Source organism: Heterodontus francisci, chromosome 20 (genome assembly GCF_036365525.1).
Source record: "Heterodontus francisci isolate sHetFra1 chromosome 20, sHetFra1.hap1, whole genome shotgun sequence".
NCBI classification, from domain to species: domain Eukaryota; kingdom Metazoa; phylum Chordata; class Chondrichthyes; order Heterodontiformes; family Heterodontidae; genus Heterodontus; species Heterodontus francisci.
In genome coordinates, this window is record NC_090390.1 from 77,954,128 (window position 1) to 77,981,785 (window position 27,658).

General features: G+C 45.4%; 1 protein-coding gene across 2 annotated transcripts in view; it reads left to right on the top strand.

The window, feature by feature from the left end:
• sfxn2 (sideroflexin 2) overlaps nucleotides 1–27,658 on the top strand; it is an 86,190-nt gene that overhangs the window by 43,827 nt on the left and 14,705 nt on the right. For both annotated transcript variants that reach the window (XM_068053066.1, XM_068053067.1), the window contains exons 9-10: nucleotides 16,043–16,092; nucleotides 22,193–22,242. In XM_068053066.1, coding sequence (XP_067909167.1) covers nucleotides 16,043–16,092; nucleotides 22,193–22,242 — 100 coding nt within the window. The remainder of the gene's footprint in view (nucleotides 1–16,042; nucleotides 16,093–22,192; nucleotides 22,243–27,658) is intronic.

Genomic DNA, 27,658 nt, shown 5'->3' on the forward strand with positions numbered 1-27,658 from the left:
CCGAGCTAGTATCTTATACAAGTTCAACATAACTTCCTTGCTTTTGTAATCTATGCCGCTATTAATAAAGCCCAAGATACTGTATGCTTTATTAACCACTCTCTCAACCTCTCCCGCCACCTTCAATGACTTATGCACATATACACCTAGGTCTCTCTGCTTCTGCAGCCTCTTTCGAATTGTACCCTTTATTTTATATTGTCTCTCCATGTTCTTCCTACCAAAATGAATCACTTCACATTTCTCTGCATTGAACTTCATCTGCCACCTGTCTGCCCATTCCACCAACTTGTCTAAGTCCTTTTGAAGTTCTACACTATCCTCCTCATAGTTCACAGTGCTTCCAAGTTTCATATCATCTGCAAACTTTGAAATTGTGCTCTGTACACCAAGGTCTAGGTCATTAATATTTATTTATTTATTTAGGATAATATATATATAATATATATCAGGAAAAGCAAGGCTCCCAACACTGATCCCTGGGGAACTCCACTACAAACCTTCCTCCAGTCTGAAAAACATCCATTAACCACGACTCATTGTTTCTTGTCACTCAGCCAATTTTGTATCCGTGTTGCTACCGTCCCTTTTATACCAGGAGCTACAAGTTTGCTCACAAGTCTGTTGTGTGGCACTGTATCAAACTCCTTTTGAAAGTCCATGTACAGCACATCATCAGCATTGCCCTCATCAACCCTCTCTGTTACCTCCTCAAAAGACTCTAGCAAGTTAGTTAAACATGATTTTCTCGTAAGAAATCCATGCTAGTTTTCCTTAATTAACTTGCATTTGTCCATAGAAGTTTTCCCACCACTGAAGTTAAACTGACTGACTGATCAGGTCATAGCGACCCAGTCTTCGTTTGCCTCACCAATATCTTCATGATTTGAAACACTGGAGTCACATCCATATACTCTTATCATCTTTCCAATTTAGATCCATTAGGTCCTCAAAGCACATTGATTCATGTGTTGGAATGCTTTACAAAGTTAAAAAATAAAAAGCTTATGAAATTCTAACAGGACTTGACGGGGTAGATGCAGGAAGGATGTTCCCGATGGTGGGGGAGTCCAGAACCAGGGGTCATATTCTCAGGATACGGGGTAAACCTTTCAGGACTGAGTTGAGGAGAAATTTCTTCACCCAGAGAGTGGTGAGCCTGTGGAATTCGCTACCACAGAAAGCAGTTGAGGCCAAAACATCGTATGTTTTCAAGAAGGAGTTGGATATAGCTCTTGGGGCAAAAGGGATCAAAGGATATGGGGGGAAAGTGGGAACTGGTTACTGAATTGGATGATCAGCCATGATCATAATGAATGGCGGAGCAGGCTCGAAGGGCCGAATGGCCGACTCCTGCTCCTATTTTCTATGTTTTCTATGTAAAGTTACTTGCATAAATGCATATTGTCATTGCTGTTGCTGCTACGATTAGTACCACCACCATTCATTGATTTGTTGGTTCAGCTCTTCTCTTTTTGTTCACAAATCCTCGATATATTTGACCAGCATGCTGTGCGGCCCTCTCTGGGACATCGCAGCACCCTTGCTCTCGTGTCTCCCTGCGACTGAAGAGCACTTTACCCTCCCCGGCCCCTCTGACATCCCTCTCACACCACCCTGCCTCCAACTCTCTTCTCACTAATTTTCTCTGACCTTCTGCTGACATTGACTGCTAACTGAGTGAAAATCCCGCTGTGAAACTGAATTTGATGAGTCTGATCATTTTTTCACTGACACCTGGATTAAAATGACCACGAAGGCTACCAGGTTGGTATAAAATACTCAATCAGTTCCTGGGAATGGAAAGCTGTCTCTCCTTCTGAGTCTGGCCTGCTTATGATTCCAGCCCATAATTTGGTTGACTCTTAATGCTCTCTGAAGTGGCCTCGCAAGCCAGTCAGATTGGGCAATGCTAGTTGCAGAATGATTGCAGTCGGTGTGTCCCTGCCAGCTCAATCTTATCCTCACCTGATATCTATGTGCACCTACTTCCAGCAGGGGTACATGGATCATGATTAGAAGCAAGAACCCAACCTAGTTACCGAACTGAAATGAACTAACTCACCATAGAAATGAGGATTGGATAAACTGAGTTTTTTTTGTGGGTTTGTTTTTTAACTCCAGCCATAAACCAATGGCATATAAAACATGATCATGTTTTTGTCCAGAGAGAAGAGTGAGAGGTAACAAGTTTCCAATACTTTTTGAGCCTCCTAATTTAGGTTTCTCTGGTAGTTGCATCACAAGGTGCTGTGAGGCAGGTTTTTATACTTGTTAGCATGGACTCGATGGGCAAAATTGGCTTCCTCCTGTGCCGAAATGATGGGAGCAGAAGTTTCAGCCCAAAGTGATTTTAATAATAAACTTCAGTCTTTTCCATAAAACCTTTCTTTAACGTTTCCTTCACATAGCTCCAGCCGATTGGTTTGTTTACAAAGCAGGTGAGTCCAGAGATTTCTGTGACCATACGGTCTTGTGCCCTCCCGCAAGGGTTACTTACCTTTTACAGACCGTTGAAGTGTCTCTGGTCTCAGTATCCGCTGCAGGAACTAATGCTGGTTGGTCAACGGGTGAAACAGCTCCTGAATCTTTTCAGCAAAAAAAATTTAGAAAACCAAATTGCATTTATATCCCATACATGTCACAGCACTAGTGAAGGAAATATGTTTTACTTCACCTCTCTGGCACTGGGAATCTTTCTGCAGATGACAGAGCTGATAAAAATCAGAGCTTGTCCCTTTTGCACACTGCGATTGCTCAGCAGGGCATCTCTTACAGAGGATGCGATATCTGATCATTCAGTTTAAAAGATCCTTACGCCACAAACTGAGGTTGGATCTCTCTTTAGCATGAATATATAGATAGACTTCTTCCCAGTGATCATACTGATTAACACTTTACACTGACCTGACTGATGTTACTATGGCACAGAATGTACCTCTTGGGAGATGTGGGGGGTTTTTTTGGCAATCTGATGGTGAAGCAAAGTGTTCAGTCTGCAGCGAGAGACACCGATGTTTTTCAAGGAGCCTTGTTTAAACAAGTCACGGATCAAGCCGCACCCAGGTGTTACCGATCACTCTTTGACTCTTGGCAGGCAAGATCTGTGACTGTTGCTATGCAGATACCAGCTTTGCCTCCAGAAATAACTATTCCGTCACTCCAGAGCTGATTGCTTTTATTACGTTGGTACAAAATATTTTCTCAGGAGTTGCCTTTCCCTTTAGCTGTAGCACTGGGACAGGAAAATGCTGTTGATGTGTCCACTGTACATAGCTGATTATCTGTTCTACAATTAACAAAGCTTCCTTTCTTTTTGTCATCCCTGTTCCCTCAAATAGTCAGGCTTGATTCCACTGAAGGCTTTCGAGTCCTGAAGGGTAGTTTAGACGTACTGTAAAATGGTAGCTCAGCGAACAGACTAAGTGTTGTTTTTGCCTGCCCTTTCCATCATAATTATGCTACATTGTGCACCTAAATGAGTGATGACCCAGTCTCAACATCCAAGACAGATTCTGCACAGAATTAATACTGAGGATTGTTAGAAATCAATAATCTCTTGGGAACAAGTCATTGAAGCTGTTCTGGATGATGGAACCTCCCTCTGCTTGCGAGGCTGTATCAGGCTTCTTTAGGAGGCCCCTCGCTCATCTTATTGAGGCCAAATCTGGACACTTTAGATTTGGTTTGCTGATTCTTTCTCTGAGAGCCATCTTCCTCAATCCACCACAACCTTCCCTGTTCCCTGTTCCTTCTCCCCCCATGTAGTACTGCTATTACATGACTACCCTTTTCTTTTTCCAGTCCCCCTTCCTCCTCTTTGTTCCATATGGATAGAGATAATCATAGAATCATAGAAAGTTTAAGGCACAGAAAGAGGCCACTTGGCCCAACATGTCTGTGCCAGCTGAAAAATGATCCACCTATTCTAATCCCACCTTCCAGGTGAAAAAGTTTTTCCTTATCTCCCCTCTAATTTTTCTACCAATCACATTAAATCTATGCCCCCTTGTCACTGACTCCGCAACTAAGGTGAATAGACTCTTCACCTCCACTCTATCCAGGCCCCTCAAAATTTTGTACATTTCGATCAGATCTCCCCTCAGTCTTCTCTGTTCCAAGGAGAACAACCCAAGCCTATCCAATCTTTCCTCACAGCTGCATTTTTCCAGTCCTGGCAACATCCTCTTAAATCTCCTCTGTACCCTCTCTTGTGCAAAGAACAGTACAGCACAGGAACAGGCCATTCGGCCCTCCAAGCCTGCGCCGATCTTGATGCCTGCCTAAACTAAACCCTTCTGCACTTCCGGGGTCCGTATCCCTCTATTTACATCCTATTCATGTATTTGTCAAGATGCCTCTTAAACGTCTCTATGGTACCTGCTTCCACCACCTCCCCCGGCAACAAGTTCCAGGCACTCACCACCCTCTGTGTATAGAACTTGCCTCGCACATCCCCTCTAAACTTTGCCCCTCTCACCTTAAACCTATATCCCCTAGTAACTGACTCTTCCACCCTGGGAAAAAGCTTCTGACTATCCACTCTGTCCATGCCGCTTATAACTTTGTAAACCTCTATCATGTCGCCCCTCCACCTCTGTCGTTCCAGTGAAAACAATCCGAGTTTATCCAACCTCTCCTCATAGCTAATACCCTCCAGACCAGGCAACATCCTGGTAAACCTCTTCTGTACCCTCTCCAAAGCCTCCACGTCCTTCTGGTAGTGTGGCGACCAGAAATGCACGCAATATTCTAAGTGTGGCCTAACTAATGTTCTGTACAGCTGTAGCAGGACTTGCCTATTTTTATACTCTATGCCCCGACCGATGAAGGCAAGCATGCCGTATGCCTTCTTGACTACCTTATCCACCTGCGTTGCCACGTTCAGTGACCTGTGGACCTGTACGCCCAGATCTCTCTGCCTGTCAATACTCCTAAGGGTTCTGCCATTTACTGTATACTTCCCACCTGCATTAGACCTTCCAAAATGCATTACCTCACATTTGTCCGAATTAAACTCCATCTGCCATTTCTCCGCCCAAGTCTCCAACCGATCTATATCCTGCTGTATCCTCCGACAATCCTCATCACTGTCCGCAACTCCACCAACCTTTGTGTCGTCCGCAAACTTACTAATCAGACCAGCTACATTTTCCTCCAAATCATTTATATATACTACAAACAGCAAAGGTCCCTGCACTGATCCCTGCGGAACACCACTAGTCACATCCCTCCATTCTGAAAAGCACCCTTCCACTGCTACCCTCTGTCTTCTATGACCGAGCCAGTTCTGTATCCATCTTGCCAGCTCCCCTCTGATCCCATGTGACTTCACCTTTTGTATCAGTCTGCCATGAGGGACCTTGTCAAAGGCTTTACTGAAGTCCATATAGATAACATCCACTGCCCTTCCTTCATCAATCATCTTTGTCACTTCCTCAAAAAACTCAATCAAATTAGTGAGACACAACCTCCCCTTCACAAAACCATGCTGCCTCTCGCTAATAAGTCCATTTGTTTCCAATGGGAGTAAATGGTGTCCCGAAGAATCCTCTCTAATAATTTCCCTACCACTGATGTAAGGCTCACCGGCCTATAATTTCCTGGATTATCCTTGCTACCGTTCTTAAACAAAGGAACAACATTGGCTATTCTCCAGTCCTCTCGGACCTCACCTGTAGCCAATGAGGATGCAAAGATTTCTGTCAAGGCCCCAGCAATTTCTTCCCTTGCCTCCCTCAGTATTCTGGGGTAGATCCCATCAGGCCCTGGGGACCTATCTACCTTAATGCTTTGCAAGACACCCAACACCTCCTCCATTTTGATAATGCAATTACATACTTTCTGTAATGAGGTGACCAGAACTGCACACAGTACTCATTTTGTGGCCTAAACAATGAGTTATACAGTTCCAGCATAACCTCCCTGCTCTTGTATTCTATACCTCGGCTAATAAAGGAAAGGATTCCATATGCCTTCTTAACCTGTCCAGTTGTGCTGTTGTGTACAGTTTGGTCTCCTTACCTAAGGAAGGATATACTTGCCATAGAGGGAGTGCAACAAAGATTCACCAGACTGATACCTGGGGTGGCGGGTTTGGCCTATGAGGAGAGATTGAGGAGACTGGGCCTGTGTTCTCGAGAGTTTAGAAGAATGAGAGGTGATCTCATTGAAGCATACAAAATTCTTACAGGGCTCGACAGGGTAGATGCAGGAAGGATGTTTCTCCAGGCTAGGGGCTCTAGAACCAGAGCACACAATCTCAGAATAAGAGGTGTGTCATTTAGGTGTGTCGTGAATTACTCTATGACTCATAGGAGGAGGAATTTCTTCATTCAGTGGGTAGTGAATCTTTGGAATTCTCTACCCCAGAGGACTGTGGAGGCTCAGTCATTGAGTATATTCAAGACAGAGATCGATAGATTTCTAGATATTCAAAATATCGAGGGTTATGGGGATAGCGTGGGAAGTTGGCATTGAGATAGAAGATCAAACCATGAACTAGTTGAATGGCACAGCAGGCTCAAGAGGCCAAATGGCCTACTCCTGCTCCTATTTCCTATGTTCCTAAAAGCCAAACACCCACTTACCTTCTAGGCCGTATTTGTGTACTTGCCATTGTGATGTTTATCCACTCACACTCCAGTTCACCAGCTGATGCCACCCTTCTCCCACCACCCACTCCTTCCTGTGCTCTGCTGCAAAGTTAACCCCAGTGCAAGTGCTAAAATAAGGTTTAGTCACCAAGTGCACAGCTGGCAGGAACTAATGGTAAAAAAAAAGTGGAGAACTGATTGTGCATTTGTGATGGGAGCAACAGAGGTAGTGAGCACTCAAACTGTTGAGCAACACTGCTTCTTGCTATAAGAACAATAGACAAAGCAGCAGGAGTAGGCCATAAGGCATCTCTAGCCTGCTCTGCCATTGAAGGATTAAAATTGAAGGATTAGAAAGAATGGAACAGCTATTCACTCTTGCTCCTAACCTAAGAGGGACTGCAGTCTTTTTTTTCCCCACAGAGAATAGCAGATGGCTACGATTACATTACGAGGGTGTAACCTGCTGAAGAGGTTCAGATGACATCATAAGCCAATCTCCAGAGATTTGCAAATGTTATCTAAACCCTTACACGCTTGAGACAATCCATTCTCCCAGGTGCATTCTGTTTTGATGGATGAAATGATTTAATTTTAATTTTGTTTGAGTTCCTGCTCACCCCTCAATGCTAAGATATTGCTGCCAATATTTCCATCGCTATGAAGCTGATGCTCGATAAGCTTTTCCGTGACGTCTTGATTCCTGGCTCATAACAGAAAAAAAGAGTTTTGCTGAAAACAAGTGCTCCCTTTCACTGGGACATGAATAATGATCTTTGGAATTATTTAATTTAATATAATCGTTGCTTTAATGAAACCAGACAGGCTCTGACCCAGAGTTGCCCTCTGATCTGTACTGAGTTACCTGCTCCCTGTCGTTGTTATGTTAGAGTTTCTACAATAGATCTTAGTGCCTCTGGGATAGAGACAGTGATGATGGGGGAGGAAAGGGTGCAGGGTGTAAAATACAGTCGGGGTTCCTGCTTCTGATAATTAGCTAGTGATCGTTGTGGGAATGGGGCTGTTGGGTGATGACATAATTGGTCTACGCCTAGTTGGACAAGGTGCTATGGTGCTGCTGTTGCCTGTAACCGTATGTAAATCTGTGGGTTCAGAGGAGGTGAAAATTGCAGGGGTGAGGTTTTATAAACTAAAATTAAGTGCCATGAAGCACGAGTAGAGGGGTTACGCCTGCTATCCTACACATCATGAAGTCTGATCTCAGCACTGACACATTGGATAGGTGCCAATTGACGACAGGGATGTTCTCCTTGGAACAGAGGAGGCTGAGGGTAGATTTGATTGAGATGTACAGAGTTGTGAGGGGCCTGGGTAGAGTGGATGGGAAGGGCCCATTTGCCTTTGCAGAGTGACTAGGGGGGCAGAAGGATTAGAGGGGGGATGAGGAAAAACTTTTTCACCCAGAGGGTGGTGGGGGTCTGGAACATACTGCCTGAAAGGGTGAGAGAGGCAAAATACCTCATCTCATTTAAAAGGTGCCTGGATGTGCACCTGAAGTGCAGTAACCTACAGGGCTGCAGACCAAATGTGCTAGGTGGCTCTTTTGCTTTGGCCGCCATCGACTCGATGGGCCAAGTGACCTCCTTCTGTGCCATAAACCTTCTAGGATTCAATGATTCTAAGCCCCTTCCCATTAGGAAAGAGAAAGGAAAAATTAGAGGGAAAGTTAGGTCTCGAGTATTTTTGTGCTCCTCCCAGGATATTAGTGAAGGCCTGTGAGTAGTTTGTTCACACAATGCCAACCAACAGAGGCTTTTTTTTATTCATTCATGGGATGTGGGTTTCACTGGCCAGGCCAGCGTTTATTGCCCATCCCTAATTGACCTTGAGAAGGTGGTGGTGAGCTGCCTTCTTGAACCGTTGCAGTCCATGTGAAGTAGGTACATCCACAGTGCTGTTAGGAAGGGAGTTCCAGGATTTTGACCCAGCGACAGAGAAGGAACGGCGATATAGTTCCAAGTCAGGATGGTCTGTGACTTGGAGGGGAGCTTGCAGGAGGTGGTGTTCCCATGCACTTGCTGTCCTTGTCCTTCTAGTTGGTAGAGGTGGCGGGTTTGGAAGGTGCTGTCTAAGGAGCTTTGGTGCGTTGCTGCAGTGCATCTTGTAGATGGTACACACTGTTGCCACTGTGTGTCGGTGGGGGAGCGAGTGAATGTTTGTGGATGGGGTGCCAATCAAGCAGGCTGCTTTATCCTGGATGATGTTGAGCTTCTTGAGTGTTGTTGGAGCTGCACCCATCCAGGCAAGTGGAGAGTATTTCATCACACTCCTGACTTGTGCCTTGTAGATGGTGGACAGCATTGGGGAATCAGGAGGTGAGTTACTTGCCGCAGAATTCCTAGCCTCTGACCGGCTCTTGTAGCCACGGTATTTATATGACTACTCCAGATCAGTTTCTGGTCAATGGTAGCCCCTAGTATGTTGATAGTGGGGGATTCAGAGATCGTAATGCCATTGAATGTCAAGGGGAGATGGTTAGATTCTCTCTTGTTGGAGATGGCCATTGCCTGGCACTTGATTGGCGCGAATGTTACTTGCCACTTATCAGCCCAAGCCTGGATATTGTCCAGGTCTTGCTGCATTTCTACATGGACTGCTTCAGTATCTGAGGAGTCGCGAATGGTGCTGAACATTGTGCAATCATCAGCGAACATCCCCACTTCTGACCTCTTGATGGAAGGAAGGTCATTGATGAAGCAGCTAAAGCTGGTTGGGCCTAAGACACTACCCTGAGGAACTCCTGCAGTGATGTCCTGGAGCTCAGATGATTGACCTCCAACAACCACAACCATCTTCCTTTGCGCTAGGTATGACTCCAACCAACGGAGAGTTTTCCCTCTGATTCCCATTGACTTCGGTTTTGCTAGGGCTCCTTGATGCCATACTTGGTCAAATGCTGCCTTGATGTCAAGGGCAGTCACTCTCACCCCACCTCTTGAGTTCAGCTCTTTTGTCGATGTTTGAACCAAGGCTGTAATGAGGTCAGGAGCTGAGTGGCCCCGGCGGAACCCAAACTGAGCGTCACTTCGCACTTATTGCTCAGCAAGTGCCACTTTATAGCACTGTTGAAGACACCTTCCATCACTTTACTGATTATTGAGAGTAAACTGATGGGACAGTAATTGACCGGGTTGGACTTGTCCTGCTATTTGTGTACAGGACGTACCTGGGCAATTTTCCATATTGCTGGGAAGATGCCAGTGTTGTAGGTGTACTGGAATAGCTTGGCTAGATGCGTGGCAAGTTCTGGAGTACAGGTCTTCAGTACTATTGCCGGAATATTGTCGGGGCCCATAGCCTTTGCAGTATCCAGTGCCTTCAGTCGTTTCTTGATATTACACGGAGTGAATCGAATTGGCTGAAGTCTGGCATCTGGGATACTGGGGACTTCAGGAGGGGGCCGAGATGGATCATCCACTTGGCACTTTTGGCACTTCTGGCTGAAGATTGTTGCAAATGCTTCAACCTTATCTTTTTCACTGATGTGCTGGGCTCCCCCCATCATTGAGGATGGGGATATTTGTGGAGCCACCTCCTCCAGTTAGTTTTTTAATTGTCCACCACCATTCATGACTGGAAGTGGCAGGACTGCAGAGCTTAGATCTGATCTGTTGTGTATGGGATTGCTTAGCTCTGCCTATCGCACGCTGCTTACGCAGTTTGGCACGCAAGTAGTCCTGTGTTATAGCTTCACCAGGTTGACACCTCATTTTGAGGTATGCCCTGGTGCTGCTCCTGGCATGCCCTCCTGCATTCTTCACTGAACCAGGGTTAGTCTCCTGGCTTGATGGTAATGGTAGAGTGGGGGATATGCCAGGCCATGAGGTTACAGATTGTGGTTGAGTACAATTCTGCTGCTGCTGATGGCCCACAGCACCTCATGGCTGCCCAGTTTTGCATTGCTAGATCTGTTCGAAATCTATCCCATTTAGCACGGTGGTAGTGCCACACAACACGGTAGAGGGTATCCTCAGTGTGAAGGCGGGACTTCGTCTCCACAAGGACTGGGCAGTGGTCACTCCTAACACTCCCGTCATGGACAGAAGCATCTGCAGCAGGCAGATTGGTGAGGACGTGGCCAAATATGTTTTTCCCTCTTGTTGGTTCCTCACCACCTGCCGCAGACCCAGTCTCGCAGCTATGTCCTTTAGGACTCGGCCAGCTCGGTCAGTAGTTGTGCTACCGAGCTACTTGGTGGGGGTGGCGTAGTGCTATTGTCTCTGGACTAGTAACCCAGAGACCCAGAATATTGCTCTGGGGACATGGGTTCGAATCCCACCACAGCAAAAGGTGGAATTTGAATTCAATTAATAAATCTGGAATTAAAAGCTACTCTAATGATGCCCATGAAACCATTGTTGTAAAAACCCATCTGGTTCATTAATGTCCTTTAGGGAAGGAAATCTGCTGTCTTTACCTGGTCTGGCCTACATGTGACTTCAGACCCACAACAATGTGGTTGACTTTTATATGCCCTCTGAAATGGCCTAGCAAGCCACTCAGTTGTATCTAACCGCCACGAAGTCAATAAAAAAGAATGAAACCAGACGGACCACCCGGCATCGACCTAGGCACCGGAACCGACAACGGCAAACCCAGCCCTGTCGACCCTGCAAAGTCCTCCTTACTAACGCCTGGGGGCTTGTGCCAAAGTTAGGAGAGCTGTCCCACAGACTAGTCAAGCAACAGCCTGATATAGTCGTACTCATGGAATCATACCTTACAGACAATGTCCTAGACACCGCCATCACCATCCCCAGGTATGTCCTGTCCCACCAGCAGGACAGACCCAGCAGAGGTGGCGGCACAGTGGTATATAGTTGTGGGGGGAGTTGCCCTTGGAGTCCTCCAACATTGACTCCAGACCCCATGCCAAATATGGGCAAGGAAACCTCCTACTGATTACCACCTACCGTCCTCCCTCAGCTGATAAATCAGTACTCCTCCATGTTGATCACCACTTGGAGGAAGCACTGAGGGTGGCAAGGGCACAGAATGTGCTCTGGTGGGTGACTTCAATGTCCCTGACAAACGAGGCTAAATAACTTGGATCCTTAATTGTAAAACAAAAAGTGAATTACATAGAATGTACAGTACAGGAACTGGTCCGTGCCAGTGTTTATGCTTCACACGAGCCTCCTCTCAACCCTCTGCATCTAATCCCATCAGCATCTCCCTCTATACCTTTCTCCCACGTGTTTGTCTATCTTCCCCTTAAATGCATCTGCTATTCACCTCAACCACTCCTGAGCATTCTCTGGATTTATTAGTGACTATATTATATTTATGGTGCCTAGTTTAGGTCTTCTCCACAAGTGAAAACATCAGATGGAATTTTATGCTCTCCCCTGCGGCCGGTTTGGAGGCGGGGAGAGCGTGAAATCAGGTGGAATGGCGGCGGGGGGAGGGGGGGGCGTTCCCGCCAGCATCCCGCCTCTGCTGAAATTTAGTCCTGGACGGGAAGGCCTGTGAACCGCCTTCCTGCCCCGCTGCCAGTTGAGGACCTCAACTGGGTAATTAAGGGCCTCTTCCCATTGCAGCTTCAATTACCCATGTGGTGGGCAGCCCTGTCTCCTCACGGGAAGCATGGCAGAAGAACTGTGCAGGCTGCTTCCTGGATCTGGGTGGGTGGGGGGGGGGGGTGGCTGGGGGGGTGGGTGGTGTGGAGGGTCCTCGTTCAAAGGCACTTAGTGCCTGAATGAGAGACCCGGCATCAGGAAGGGGGGGCACTCTGAGGGCCACCCCCACCCCCCTGCCCTTGCTGCTTAAACCCCCCCCTCCCCCGCGAACCTCAGCTAGCAAGACCCCTCCCACCCTGACCTACCAGAGGCATGGTTCCAGTGCTGCTCCTCGGTGTCTGGTCGCTGCAGCTACAGCTGAACCTCTCAGTTCTGCTATCATCCTTGTAAATCTTTTCTGCCTAGAGGCAGTGCCTCAGTATCCTTTCTGTAAGATGGAGACCAGGGACTGGATTTTCAGATCAGGGTCAGGAATGGCGGAGCAGGCTCGAAGGGCTGAATGGCCTACTCCTGCTCCCGTTTTCTCTGTGTGTGTGTTTCTATGTAATTCAACGCCCAGGTGAATTCCGAGACCAGACTCCGCGCCTCAGCTGCATTGTTCTCGTGACGCAATTTTCAAATGTAAATGCACTAATTGGGCAGGAAACAAGCTTGGCTCCAGGAGGCGGGAACTGCCTGCTTGGCACCAGTGGCAAAGATGGGCAGCAGCCCTGTTGGAGGTTGCCGCTGCCTTGCCGTAGAGAGCAGGCAGCTCTTTACAGAGCCAGCAGCATTGACGAGGATGACAAAGGCCATGCGGGAAAAATGAAGATCCAGCAGCAGCACCGGCGTAAGAAGATCCGTTAAAAAAACAGTTTCAAGACAAAGACAAATAAATTTTATTTGGCCATGTGGCCATGCACCAGACTGTTGGGGTTTGCTGAAATAAAGTTTAAAAATTCCATTCTGCACTGGACAAGTTCCTTAAGGAGCTGTTAATTGGCGGGGAGTGGGTTTTCTGTTCCCTCCCCCGATGCTGGCCCTTTAACAATTACAAACTGTCCCGGAGGTGTCGGGATCCCGAGACGACCTCCTGGACAAAATCGCGCCCACGGCCCTTTTGAAAATCTGGCCCCAGAGCTGTGCAGAGTACCCCGTATGCGGTCCACTCGAGATTCAATATAAGTTTCACATAACACTGTCTGCTTTTTAATTTAAGGATTTGTCCAGCCTGTGCAGGAGGTTACCTATGCTAACTTAATGCCAATTTCCTGATTAACAGCCCAGGCCAACTCCAGTGTTGGTGACAGGAAAGTGACTTTTTGAAACAGGATGGGCGTTGTACTTGGCGATTTACTGCTAAATTGACTGTAGTTCTTTGTGACACGAACAGGCAAAGCTAATCTTAGAACTATGGTCTAATCAGGGTTCTGATCTCTTGAAGCTGCTGGACTTTCTGCAGTATTGAGTGATAACCCTCCATTCTAAGTCATAAGACTTGGCTGCTGTCAGTGAATTGCAATAGTAACCAGGCCAATTAAACTTGTCAGAGTTCAGCGAAGCAACACAACTGGTTCTAAACCCTCTCCTCACCAGGAACTGATATAGAAGAACTATTGGCAGTGACCATTCCAAGGTCCATTCCAACTTCAATACTATAAGAGTTAGTCTGGGACATAACTTTTAGTTGTTTATGATTAAAGGGAAAGAATTGTGGTAGAGGAATATTATCTGTACAAGGTCTCTGTAAAACATGTAAGAATTAATATATACACCAGCGCCAAAATAATTAAAAGAAAAGAAATGTAGTATCTTTCATGACTTCAGGACAGCCCAAAATGCCTTACAGCCAACAAAATATTCTTGAAGTGTAGTCACTGTTGTAATGTAGAAAATGTGATAATTTGCACATAGTAAGGTCCAACAAACAACAATATGATAATGACAGAATTGTTCTTTAAGTAGTGCCTGGGGATTTTTTGCACCCACCTGAAAGAGCAGACAGGGCTTCAGTTTAACATCTCACCTGACAGACAGTACACCTGACAGCCCAGGACTCCCTAAACACTGCACTGGAGTGTCAGTATGGATTGTGTGCATACATCCTGGAGTGGGACCTGAACTGCCAACCTTCTGACTCAGAGGCCAGACTGCTACCCACTGAGCAACCTTCATTTGCTTACCTAAAGAATGCTTGGCATTCTGTGCTTCCTTCCTTTCCTTCCCACCCTGAACTATTCCAATAACATTAGTTACAAGGAGATGCTGCATCTATCCTGAGGCCAGGCCAACCATTTCACTGTGGGCCAGGACTTTGGGTCAGCCTGAGAGTTGATTTGAAGCAAGGAAGCACTGATAGCTGGGTACTCCTGCATAATACTCCTGGCAAATGACATTCCAGGATCAGGACAGCTGAGATTGACTATCAGGTTGACTTGAGGTGGCAGGATTCATTGAATTGAATGGAGCACATTCAACGTTTCAGGACGTCTTCTGCTGTAATTGATATCACTCGAGTGCCTTTATAGGAAAGAAGACCCGTAAAAAATTGTGTGTCTTTCAGAGAAGGAACTGGACAGTATTTCATTGCTGGTAATATATCTACTTTGTATTCTTGCGTACCAGTAAGTTCTTGGTTGTATTCAAGATGGTGATGGAATTGGAAGAGGTACTTTGGAAACTCATTCCACAGAGCCACCTAGTGAGCAGAGACTGCAACCACATTGTGACAGTTGACATAGCAAAATTTGATGATAGCAAAACTGAATGGGAAATTGAGTACCACTGGAAAAAAAGAGACATTTTGTCGAAGCTTTACGTCTTGCACTCTTCAGGACAATTCGCAAGATTACCAATGATAGGGAAACAACAAATTTATACTGTATGAGAAGAGAGTGCTTTGTTGGCAAGTGGACTCTGGTAGAGGCATTACCATGGAGAATGCACCAGTTTATGGTGACTGACAGTTAATTGCCAAGCTTTGTTTGAAAGTTAAACCAGGCAGCTTGACTTTGGTCAAGGCATTGCCCTGAGGAATGAACCAGCCAATGGATGTCACTTATGGCTGAAACAGGCACAATGTGTGTACATGTTCTTTCTGTCTGCAAAGAACAGGGCCCTGTATTATTATATTCATATATATATTATTTGCAATACATATAAATATATGTAGCTTCCAGCAGAGACTGCAACCACATTGTAACATAACAAAACTGAATGGGAAATGTTGATAGAAAGTTGTAAGCAATCTTAACAGGAAACAAGATTTGTGGACAGGACATGTGGCACCCTACACCTGGTTTATAATAATATATGGGAACAGGAAGCACTTGGAAAGGAAAATATTTCCTTAGCTTTTCTCCCTCTTTAAGCAAAAATGCATGTTTAAGAAAGATTTACCTGAATGAACATTACCAGAGAAATTGCAAACAAAAAATATTAAGCCATCAACAAGGAAACTGTTTCATTGACCTCATGAAATGGAGATGGACCTAAAGCCCATTTGATCTCATCCTTATAGAATACAGGTCCTGGAGCTTACAGAGTCTTGCTACATAGTATTCACAGCACAGAAACAGGCCATTCGGCCCAGCAGATTCGTGCTGGCTAATGTCCTCTGGAATGAAGGCAAGTTTCAATTAAGATCAAAATGATCTCCATGGGCTCTCGATTGTTCACTTGATTATTCATTTATGTTCACAAAGTAAAACCTTTCCCCCTCTCTCTACCAACAAAAAAAAAGTACAGAAGCAAAATACTGCAAATGCTGGAAATCTGAAATAAAAACAGAAAATGCTGGAAATACTCAGGTCAGGCAGCATCTGTGGAGAGGGGCACAGAGTTAACGTTTCAGGTCGATGAACTTTCGTCAGAATATCTAACAAAAAAAAGTAACTGGACATTGTTTTCACTGCTTTCCTTTTCTAGTTATTATCCCCATCATGATGGAACATCTAGAGAAGTATCCATTCATGCAAGTAAGTGAAACTTCTGTCTAGAAATAAAATCCAACATTTACGATAAAGCACGGCCCTTGCAAAAGGGGAAGCCACTTTTTTTTATTTGTTTATGGGATGTGGACATCACTGGGGCCAGCATTTATTGTCCATCCCTAACTGCCCTTGAATTGAGACAAAATATGCAATGCTAAGCTGCTCCCTTGATCCTTTGCGTTACATTGTTAGCAATATTATAACCACGTTTGAGCCAAATATATGGCTTGGCAGTGAGATAGTACCAGTACTGGAGTGGCTTCACTGTGTTATCAACGTGGTAAACAATGGTGGGATGATTTCCTATCTTCAGTATTTCTCTTAAAATTAATGTTTATAAGTAGACATTCATAATTTCAGTTGTCTTATTGTATGTAAACAGCATGTTTTATTTCTTTGTGACTCTTTTGTGAATCCTAACAATATCGTTTCTTTGGAAAAAATAGCAACAGGACAACTTCAGGTGATACGTTTCTTTATTCTTCCTGCTCCTTTTTTTTCCCCTCTGTCTCTGGCTAAAGTTGCTGACCCTTGTTAGGGTGCAGTTCTATGCCCCTGTACTTGCCAAACTGGACATTCCCCTTGAATAAGACAACTAGTAAGTGTCAGCAAGCAATTCAACAGGAAATTTTTTTTTTCCAAAATATACTTTATTCATAAAAATCTGTAAAAATTACATTGCCAAACAGTTTAAAACAGCACCAAAAAATACAAACATTGCAAGGGAGATCAGTTTCCTTCAATACTGTCGTGAGTTTCTTCCCAACCCTTCCGTTTCACAATTGTCATGTCAATTACAGTTTTACATTTACAGCAATTGAGAATATTAACGATACAGTTCGAGGGGTTTCCCATGGATCCAGCCCCTCAGTCCAGCTTGGTGGGGGAACCTTACACTGTGGTCTTTCCCCATTAAGCCTTTGCTGCGGCTGCCCCAAGCTTTAGTGCGTCCCTCAGCACGTAGTCCTGGACCTTGGAATGTGCCAGTCTGCAACATTCGGTGGTGGACAACTCTTTGCGCTGGAAGACCAGCAAGTTTTGGGCAGACCAAAGGGCGTCTTTCACCGAATTGATAGTCCTCCAGCAGCAGTTGATGTTTGTCTCGGTGTGCGTCCCTGGGAACAGCCCGTAGAGCACAGACTCCTGTGTTACAGAGCTGCTTGGGATGAACCTTGACAAAAACCACTGCATCTCTTTCCACACCTGCTTTGCAAAGGCACATTCCAGGAGGAGGTGTGCGACCGTCTCTTCCCCACCACAGCCAACGCGGGGGCACTGTGCGGAGGGGGCGAGACTTCGGGTGTGCATGAAGGATCTGACGGGGAGGGCCCTTCTCACCACCAGCCAAGCTACGTCTTGGTGCTTGTTTGAAAGTTCTGGTGATGAGGCATTCCGCCAAATGACTTTGACGGTCTGCTCGGGGAACCATCCGACAGGATCCACCGTTTCCTTTTCCCGTAGGGCCTTGAGGACATTCCGTGCAGACCACTGCCTGATGGACCGGTGGTCGAAGGTGTTTTCCCGCAGAAACTGCTCCACGAAGGATAGGTGGTACGGCACGGCCCAACTGCATGGAGCGTTCCGCGGCAATGTGACCAGGCCCATCCTTCGCAACACCGGGGACAGATAGAACCTCAGCACGTAGTGACACTTGGAGTTTGCGTACTGGGGATCTACACACAGCTTGATGTAGCCGCACACGAAGGTGGTCATCAGGATGAGGGCCACGTTGGGTACATTTTTCCCGCCCTTGTCCAGAGATTTGAACATCGTGTCCCTCCGGACCCGGTCCATTTTAGATCCCCAGACGAAGCGGAAAATGGCTCGGGTTCAACAGGAAATGGGTGTTGCAGAGTTGGCATGTGGGGGAGGGGAGGGTGGGGGGGATGGGTAAAGAACTGAACCTGACCCTGTGTCACCCACCGTTCAGTTATTTGTGTTTCCATTATATGCTGCTGGTTAATCAGGACTAGTGCCTCTTTTGTATTTTGCTTCCAACCCCTGCACCCCCTCACCCACCCACCACTCAAACCCAACCAGTTTTATGGCCTTTATTACACCCACCAGCTGAGACCAGCTAACTATCTAAAGAAAGACTTGCATTTATATAGCGCCTTTCGCCAACACTGGACGTCCCAAAGTAGCTTTACAGCCAATGAAGTACTTTTGAAGTGTAGTCACTGTTGTAATTTGTAGGAGACAAGCCAGCCAATTTGAACCCAGCTCTCACAAACAGCAATGTGATGATAACCAGATAATCTGGCCGGGATTTTATCCCGGCAATGGGGGTTTCGGCGTCCAGAAAAAGCAACGCAGATAGCTGTGCGTTGCTTCTTCTGTGGAAGGCCCACCAAATCTAGTGCCAAATATGCACTTAAGAGGACAGCAGCGGGCCCTGCACAGATCAAGGACCCTGGTGCCAGAAATTCCGCCTTCGAAGTGCTACTGGCCAATCAGAGGCCGGCAGTTCTTCCACTGAGCAGCGCCACCACGGAGGCTATGGCTACTGCCGGTGGAGCACCTACCCGAGGCCTAGGAGCGTCGTTGGACCCAGGCCACAGGTAGGTCAGGGTGGGGGTTGCAGGGGAGGGGAGCACAGGGGAGTCGTTAACAAGGGCAGGGGAGGTAGTTCTCGGCGGCCCCCCCCCCCCCCCCCACTTTCCCGATGCCGGGTTCCTCGTTCAGGCACTGAGTGCCTTTTAACAAGGGACCCGACCCCACCTCCCCTCCCTGGAGCCAGGAAGCAGCCCACACAGTTTTTTGTGCTGCGCTTCCAATGCGGTGACAGAATGCCCGTTGCATGGTTAATTGCAGAGGCCGTGGGATGAGGCCCTTAATTGGTCATTAATTGCCCAGTTAAGGGCCTCAATTGGCAGCGGGGTTGGAAGGGCGTTTATAGACATTCCCGCCCTGGACTGAATTTTGGCTGAGGAGAGAATGTAGTGGGGTCCTCCCACTGCCACCATCCCATCCGATTTTATGGTCTCCCCACCTCCAAACCCACCGCCGGGGAGAGCATTAAATCCCCCCCGCCTCTGTTTTTGTGATGTTGATTGAGAGATAAGTATTGTCCAGGACATCGGGGATAACCCCCCCACTCTTCTTCAAAAAAGTGCTATGGGATCTTTTATGTTTACATGAGCAAGCAGATGAAGCTTCCGTTTAACATCTCATCTGATAGACAGTGCAGCACTCTCTCAGTAAAATGCCCAATTTTTGTCAAAAGATAATTATGAAGAGGGGAAGCATTCAGCCTATCTTAACATATCCATTCAGAAGCAATTTAAATTACCCTCCCCCCCCCCGCCCCTTCATTGTGACATCCAGTTGTTTCTTAAATTGATTCTGTGGATTTTGCCTCCAGTTTTCCGTCTGAAAGTCTATCCCACATATTTATCCCTCTTTATCAGTCCCCAGATTGCTTTTTCCCAGTTTGAGCTTGTGTCCCTTTGTTTTTGCTGTTTGATTTAAAGTGATATTCACAATTTATTTTTTCCCATTTCCTTGACAATCTTGAATACCTCTTTAAAAACCACCTCCTTTCTAGCCAAAAAAGCCCAGTCTTTCCTCGTAACTCAGACCCTTGGAAGCTAGAGATTAGCCTCATGGCTATTCTCTGCTTGAATGTCCGTCTGGTTTCTTGGTGGTAAGAACTAGATACCGTATTAAAGGTACAGGTGTCCAAGGTACTATAAAGTTTGCTCACTATCACATCTAACTTATATTCTACTGTTTGGCTATGTAGTTCAACATTCAATTGGCTTTGTTGATTGTTGCTTTCTGTTACTTGGGCATGTTTATTGTGCATCAATGCAATTTTTCCCTATTTTGCTAGCACCCTCCCTGCTGAGGACCCCCATTGTCTGCTCATGCTGTATAACTAAGGCAAATTTAGAAGCAGGGAAGGGCCATTTGATAAAACTGTAGTGTTCATCCTTTTGTGAAAATGTTTGGACAATTCTGAGTACACATTGGAAGAGATGATGTGTAGAATCATAGTACAGAAAGCGGGCCATTCCCTTGACCTGACCGTCACTGGAATGAAGAAACCAAATTTATTTCCGTGAAGCAAAATGGAGATGGTACAGGCTGTTGAAAATTCTTGTGGGCTGTGCAGGAGAGATTAGTTTTAGGGGCGTGCAAAATAAGCAAACTGAATGTTCAGTGCAGTTTATATCAAAAGTGACATATTGTGCAATAGAATATGAACCGTGCATTAGTTGGTATGTTTGTTAGTTAAATGGGGGGAGGCGGTGGCGTACTGGTATTGTCACTGGACTAGTGAGCCAGAGACCCAGGAATTACTCTGGGGACATGGGTTCGAATCCCACCACAGCAGAAGGTGGAATTTGAATTCAATTAATAAATCTGGAATTAAAAGCTAGTCTAATGATGGCCATGAAAACATTGTTGATTGTTGTAAAAACCCATCTGGTTCACTAATGTCCTTTAGGGAAGGAAATCTGCTGTCCTTACCTGGTCTGGCCTACATGTGACTCCAGATCCACAGCAATGTGGTTGACTCTTACATGGCCTAGCAAGCCACTCAGTTCAAGGACAATTATGGATGGGCAATAAATGCTGACCTGGCCTGCGACGCCCACATCCCATGAAAGAATTTTTTAAAATGCACTTCAGAAACCAACAGGCAAGTGGAACAAGAAAACCTTTTGAGTTGGGTTAGAGGAAAGGGTTTTCTTTCAAAAGAAAAAAATAAAAGTTTTCAAATTTATTTTCTTTTCTTGCTCCTGGTTTAACCAGGTAAGTCTACCAGTTCCTAAGCTGCCGTGTGAAGCAGCTTTTATTTTGTCCTTGTACCTGTTCCAAGTACACCAAAGTAAATCTGCCAAATTCACTAATACCACAAGACACTTAGGGATGAAGTTGGACATGGGAAAAGATGCAGAGTGGGTGGTATCTCATCTGTCACTCGGGATATGCCCCATTTTTCCGTTGAATTCAATTGGGCTGAATATTGGACATGCCGTTTGAAGGGTGGCAAATGTAATTCCTCCTGCTTTGTGTCCCCGCTTCAAGTCCAATTTTACCCCTTCATTTCTTCTCTAGGTCTTGGTGATTCCAGCCAGTTTACCTCAGTGATGCTTCAATCAGATGTGTAAGAACCACAGGTCAGGAGTTGGTGTCACTGACACTTGAATAAACAGAATTAAAAATTTTAACTGACGCAAGGAGATATTGGGACATTTGCCCTGAAAAACGACTCTCCCCGATTCATTTACCTCTACCTGGGACTGATTCATTCCCTCTCCCTGTTTTTGCCAGAAGCTACTCACTCCCTAAATTACTGACTCTTATTGTAACAATGTGAATTGTGGGGTGATATAATAGAAGGATTTAAAATCTTAACAGGATGGTACAAGTGTAGATAGAAGCAGACTGTTTCTAGTAGTTGTTGGGCCAAGAACAAGGGGCCATAGATGCTTGATGTAATTGTAAAGAGATTTTGAACAGAGGGCAGGAAAGACTTCTTTACACAGAAAGTTGTGAGGCAGTGGTGTTCGCTTTCAGCGTTAGCGGTTGAGACAGAAACTATGTCAACATTCAAGATTAGATTGTCTAGGTGGATAAATTAAAAGTGCTTGAAGGGAACAGGGTGGGGTAATGCGATTAGAACTATTTACTTGTGTGGAGAGTAAATGCCAACACAGATTGGTTGAACCTGCTCCTGCATTGTAACTTCTATGCATTTACGTCCACCTGGGTGCGACTCCCCGATTTATTACTCTCACCCCAGCAGCCCCACTCATTGGCTTCCTGTGGTTGTACACCTGAAGTTGAGATTTCATCAGCTAGGAAACCATTTGGTGATGCATGTCATTAGAGTTTGACCAAACTGTGTCACCCTCTATAGAACCTTTTTTGGGGCGGGGGGAGCAATAAAGCATTTTCTCTCTGTAATAATTTTGTGGGGAGAGGCTACCTGCAGAGGTCAATCCCTCCTCATTTCCTCATTTTTGACTTATGCATCTGCCACCTAATAAAAGCACTTGTCCAGGTGTATCTGCTACCACTTTTTCTCTGTTATATTTTACCTTGTATTTATGTTTATATTTTTTGTTTGCAGAGAATTAGGTTTCTACATGCACCGATACAAGTGATGCTGGTTGGATGTTTGTAAGTAGGAGTGCCTGTCACCTTTAAAAGCCTCGTCTTGTCTCGATGTAAATTGTGTGCTTAGGGTACAGTTTCGACTTTGGCCACAACTGGTGACCCAGGCGCAAATTGTGCCTGTTAGGAAAAGTTTTTTTCTCTCAAGTTTCCACTCAAGCTCATTTGTACATCATCAAATGCAAAATCAGCCATGAACCACTGCATTTTAGTACTTAAATTTGCAAAAAATTACGGTAAAAACTATTCCTTGATGTATTTAAGAGTGGTAACTTGGTGCAGTTTAAATAAAGCAGCTGAAACTTCATTAAATACATGAAATAAGCATTTTTAATGATGGTGTCAATCCAAATAACCCAAATGTAATTTACTGAAAATGACTAGAAAAAAATATGCAGAACCATTTGCTAGTTATATCGGGTACAGTAGTCAGGTTCTTAGTAAATCTTTAAATATGTTCAAAAAGTATATAAAATATGCCTATTAGTGTCCTTGTATCCAAAGAAACAGCTTAATTTTTGGAGCCTGCTTGAAGGCCTGAAAACAGGCATAATTAGCAAACACTTCCAATGATGATTGATTTATCCTGTGGTAAGTGGCTAGTTTCGTGGGTGGGGCTGGTTTCAGTGTAATTTTGTTAATAAAACTAGTGCAAAATATTGTCGTAACTCAATTTGTGCTTAAACTTTTGTGTTACGCCAATTCCAGACAAATTGCACCAAGAAGACCAGTGCAATCTTGCAGAAAGTACCAACCACACTCCCCGCCCCTTATTGTTAGAAACAACACCTGTCTTCTGGTCACTGTTTACTTCCTGCTTTCCTCCCAATGCCATTTTTTTCCCCTTCCTCTCCTCCTCCTTGCCAAAGTTTCCATTTTTCTTGTGTAACCTTTATTATGTGGCTGCAGGCTATTCAACTGGAAAGGTCGTTACACCTGAGCCCAATCTTGTCCTCACCAGATGTCCATAACTGCCCATGACTGTTGTTCCTCCTAAGCCAAATATTCTGTTCTACAAGCCCTTCCTTCTCCGCACATCCATACTGTGTTGATGTTTGTGTTGAAAACATGGATCATTGACCTCCCGCGTATTCTAAGCCATTATTTCCCAGGACCTCCACAATCTTTGCCTCATGAAGCCTCTCTCCCTTTCCGTGTACAGGGCTTTGAAAACACAAATTTGCTATTCCTAAATGTGGGACTAAATTGGATAACTCTTATCAGAGAGCTGAATGGCCTTCTTCAGAGCTGCAAGATTCAATGATTCTAATTACTGTTTAGTGATTTGCATCATCTGTCCTGCTGTTTCCAGTGTTGGTGGGATCCTCCAGCGACCCTTCACGCAAGTCTTCCAACAGGAAAACTACCACAGTTACAATCAGCTAGAAAATCTATTCTGCTCCACACAAGGGGCTGAATTTTGTTGAGGTCCCGATGTCGGAATCTGTGTTGGGGGGGTGGGGGTGGGGGTTGGGGCAGGGCAGGGCAGCCGGATGATCGTACTGGCAGCAGCCAACTGCGGAGCACGATCTGCCCAGAGCTGGCGAGTCTCTGTGGCAGCTTCTCCCCACCTTACCCCGTCCCCCCTCCCCCGACCCACCGCCTGCCGCTGGGCGACGGGACCCGACATTTAATATTTAAATTAAGCGCATGCATACATTTAAATAAAATTGACAGCGATTTTACCGGCTGTCTGGGATCTTCCGTGCGGTGGCCAGCACTCGGGCGCCATCACTTTCCCATCCAAGGAAATCTGGCACCACCAGGTGGGTAAGGGGGTACTTAGAATTTGTAGCGTAGTGGTATGGGGAATGGGGTCTAATCAGCATGTGTGGAGTAGGGGAGTGGGGGGAAGGGGTGACCTCTGCACTTTGAACATTTAAATTTAGCAGCAGATCTGATTGCCCTTTAAAAATGGCACCAATGCCTGTGCAGAGGCAGCTGGCGCCGTTGCCGGCATCGCAGAGCCCACCCCCACCACATGACTGGGGGGAGAGGGGGGGGCCCCAACTGGCGTATTATCGTGGGCCGCCACGTGCTAGATCCCGGCGGCTTGGTGGCGCATGGCCCGCACATGTGGGCCACCATTTATTTCGCCCGCTGCTGCTCCTGGCAGCAGGAGCGTTAAATCCAGCCCAAGGTGCATGGCGTTGGTGACAACATGGGTGTTTGTTTTATGTGATGATTGAAAACACGTCAACATCAATATCAACTATGGAGCTGGTCTGGGTAATCTCGGCCTTTGACCGTCTGCTGCTTTACCATTTGTGCACAGTCATCGTATTCTTGGGAATGAAAAGTGTATCTGTCATAAAAAGGTAGGAACAGGAGCAGGTCATTTAGCTCCTCAAACCTCTTCCACCATTCAATGAGATCATGTGACCTAACTTCATATCTGTCACTTGGAGTGTGTGCATGTGAAGAGATGTTTCCTTTACTGTTGGGTGTCTTTATTTTCTGCCTCTGGCTTTTAGCTTGCATTCGCTCGCTCTCTTTCGCAAGCACTACACGTCTGCTTTTCTGTCTTGTCTCTGAATAAATCCATTCTTTGTCTACTTCCTGTACAACATTGTAAAGAAGGTTTCTGCTACATTCCTTTTATGAAAACTTTTCAAGGGCGTTTTTGAATCATCACTCTGTTCTGCTTTTCTTATAGGCAATTACTCTGAATCATAGAATCGTAGAATGCTTACATTGCAGAAGGAGGCCATTCAGCCCATTGTATCCATGCCAGCTCTCTGCCAGAGCAACACCCCTGGTCCCACTCCCCCGCCTTTTCCCGCAGCCCTGCAGATTTTTTCTCTTCAAATTATCCAGTTCTCTTTTGAAGGTCTCGATTGAATCTGCCTCTCAGGCTGTGCATTCCAGATCCTAACCACTCGCTGCATAAACAAGTTTTCTTCATGTCACTGTTGCTTATTTTCCCAATCACCTTAAATCGGTGTCCTCTGGATCTGGATCCTTCCGCCAATGGGAACAGTTTCTCCCTATCTACTATGTCCAGACCCCTCATAATTTTCAACACCTCTGACAAATCTCCTAATCTTCTCTTCAAGAAGAACAGCCCCAGTTTCTCCAACCTATCCACAAAACTGATGTCCCTCATCCCTGGAACTATTCTCATGAATCTTTTCTGCATCCTCTCTAATGCCTTAACATCCTTCCTTATGTGTGGTGCCCAGAACTGGACACAATACTCCAGTTGAGGCCAAACCAGTGTTTTATACAGGTTTGTCATAACTTCCTTGCATTTGTACTCTATGCCCCTATTTATAAATCCCAAGATTCCGTATGCCTTATTAACCACTTTCTTAACCTGCCCTGCAACCTTCAATGATTTGTGCAAATATATCCCCATGTCCCTCTGCTCCTGCACCTCCTTCAGAAGTGTACCCTTGAATTTATATTGCCTCTTCTTGTTCTTCCTACCAAAATGAATCACTTCACACTTTACTGCATTAAATTTTATCTGCCACTTGTCTGCCCATTCCACCAACCTGTCTATGTTCTCTTGAAGTTTATCACTATCCTCCTCACAGTTCACAATAATTCAAAATGTTGTGTTACCTGCAAATTTTGAAATTGTGCCCTGTACACCCAAGTCTAGGTCATTAATATATAGCAAGAAAAGCAGGGGTCCTAACACACCCCTGGGGAACTCCACTATATACCTTCCTTCAGTCCGAAAAACAACCATTCACCACTACTCTGTTTACTGTCACTCAGCCAGTTTCGTATCCATGCTGCCACTGTCCATTTTACTCCATGGGCTCTAACATTGCGTTCAGGCCTGTTATGTGGCACTTTTCCAAATGTCTTTTGGATGTCCATGTACACCACATCAACTGTATTACCCTCGTCAATCTACTCCATTACCTCATCAAAATGCTCAAGCAAGTTAGTTAAACACGATTTGCTCTTAACAAATGTCTGCTGGCTTTTCTTAACTAATCCACCTTTATCCAAGAGGCTATTAATTTTGTCTGATTTATCATTTCTATAAGCTTTCACATCACTGAGGTTAAACTGACTGACCTGTAGTTGCTGGGCTTATCCTTACACTCTTTTATGCACAAGTATAACATTTGCCATTCTCCACTCCTCTGGCACCTCACCTGTATCTAAGGAGGATTGGAAGATTATGGCCAGTGCCTCCGCAATTTCCCCCCGTATTACCCAAAGAATCCTTGGACACATCTCATCCGGTCCTGATGTCTTCTCAACTTTAAGTACAGCGAGCCTATCTTCTACCTCCTCTTTATCAATTTTTAGCCCATCCAGTGTTTACTATCTTCTACTTCCTCTTTCACCATGACTTGGGCAACATCTTTTTCTTTGGTAAAGACAGATGCAAAGTAATCATTTAGTACCTCATCCATGCCCTCTACCTCCGTGCATAAATTACCCATTTAGGTCCCTAATCAGCTCCACTCTTCTTACCACCCCTTTCACTATTTATATGCCGATAGTAGACTTTAGATTCCCTTTTTTGTTATGCAGCCGAATTCAGCTTTGTACACATTTAGAGATCAAATCATACAATAATAACTATACAGTTATTGTAGCTAATAACTTAATATTCCTGCATGCCCTGATCGCTGTTATTTGTAATATGTAGATTTTGATTTTGTATGGAGACTGGCTTTTGTTTCTTTCTTCTGACCTTTAATGTGAATTGTGTTGTTGTTAGATAAGATTCATGTAAAAGGGCAAATTATCATAATTTTAGAAATACAGGAACAGGAGAAGACCAATCAGCCCCTCATGCTGACCTGATGATGTTGTTGCAACTTTGTTGGGAAAGGGTCATTAGCTGATTTTTTTTTTTCCAAAAATGTACTTTATCCATAAAAATCTGTAAACAATGCATTACAAAACAGTTCAAAACAGTTCCGAGTTGACATTCCAGAAAGTGCAAAGGAAATCAGTTTTCTTCAATACAGGAGTGAGTTGCCTCACAACCCTTCCATTCCATTTTACATGCCATGTACGTTTTGCAGCAAACCCATATTTGGTGTGTACTGCCCGAGGGGTTTTCCAGGGGTTCCAGCCCCTCGGTTCACTATGGCGGGAGGACCTTACACAGTGGTCTTTCCCCATTGAACCTTTGCAGCATCTGCCCCAAGCTTTAGTGGGTCCCTCAGCACGTAGTCCTGGACCTTGGAATGTGCCAGTCTGCAACACTCGGTCGTGGACAACTCTTTGTGCTGGAAGACCAGCAAGTTTCGGGCAGACCAAAGAGCGTCTTTCACCGAATTGATCGTCCTCCAGCAGCAGTTGATGTTCATCTTGGTGTGCGTCCCTGGGAACAGTCTGTAGAGCACAGACTTCTGTGTTAGAGCTGCTCAGGATGAGCCTCGACAAAAATCACTGCATCTCTTTCCACACCTGCTTTGCAAAGGCACATTCCAGAAGGAGGTGG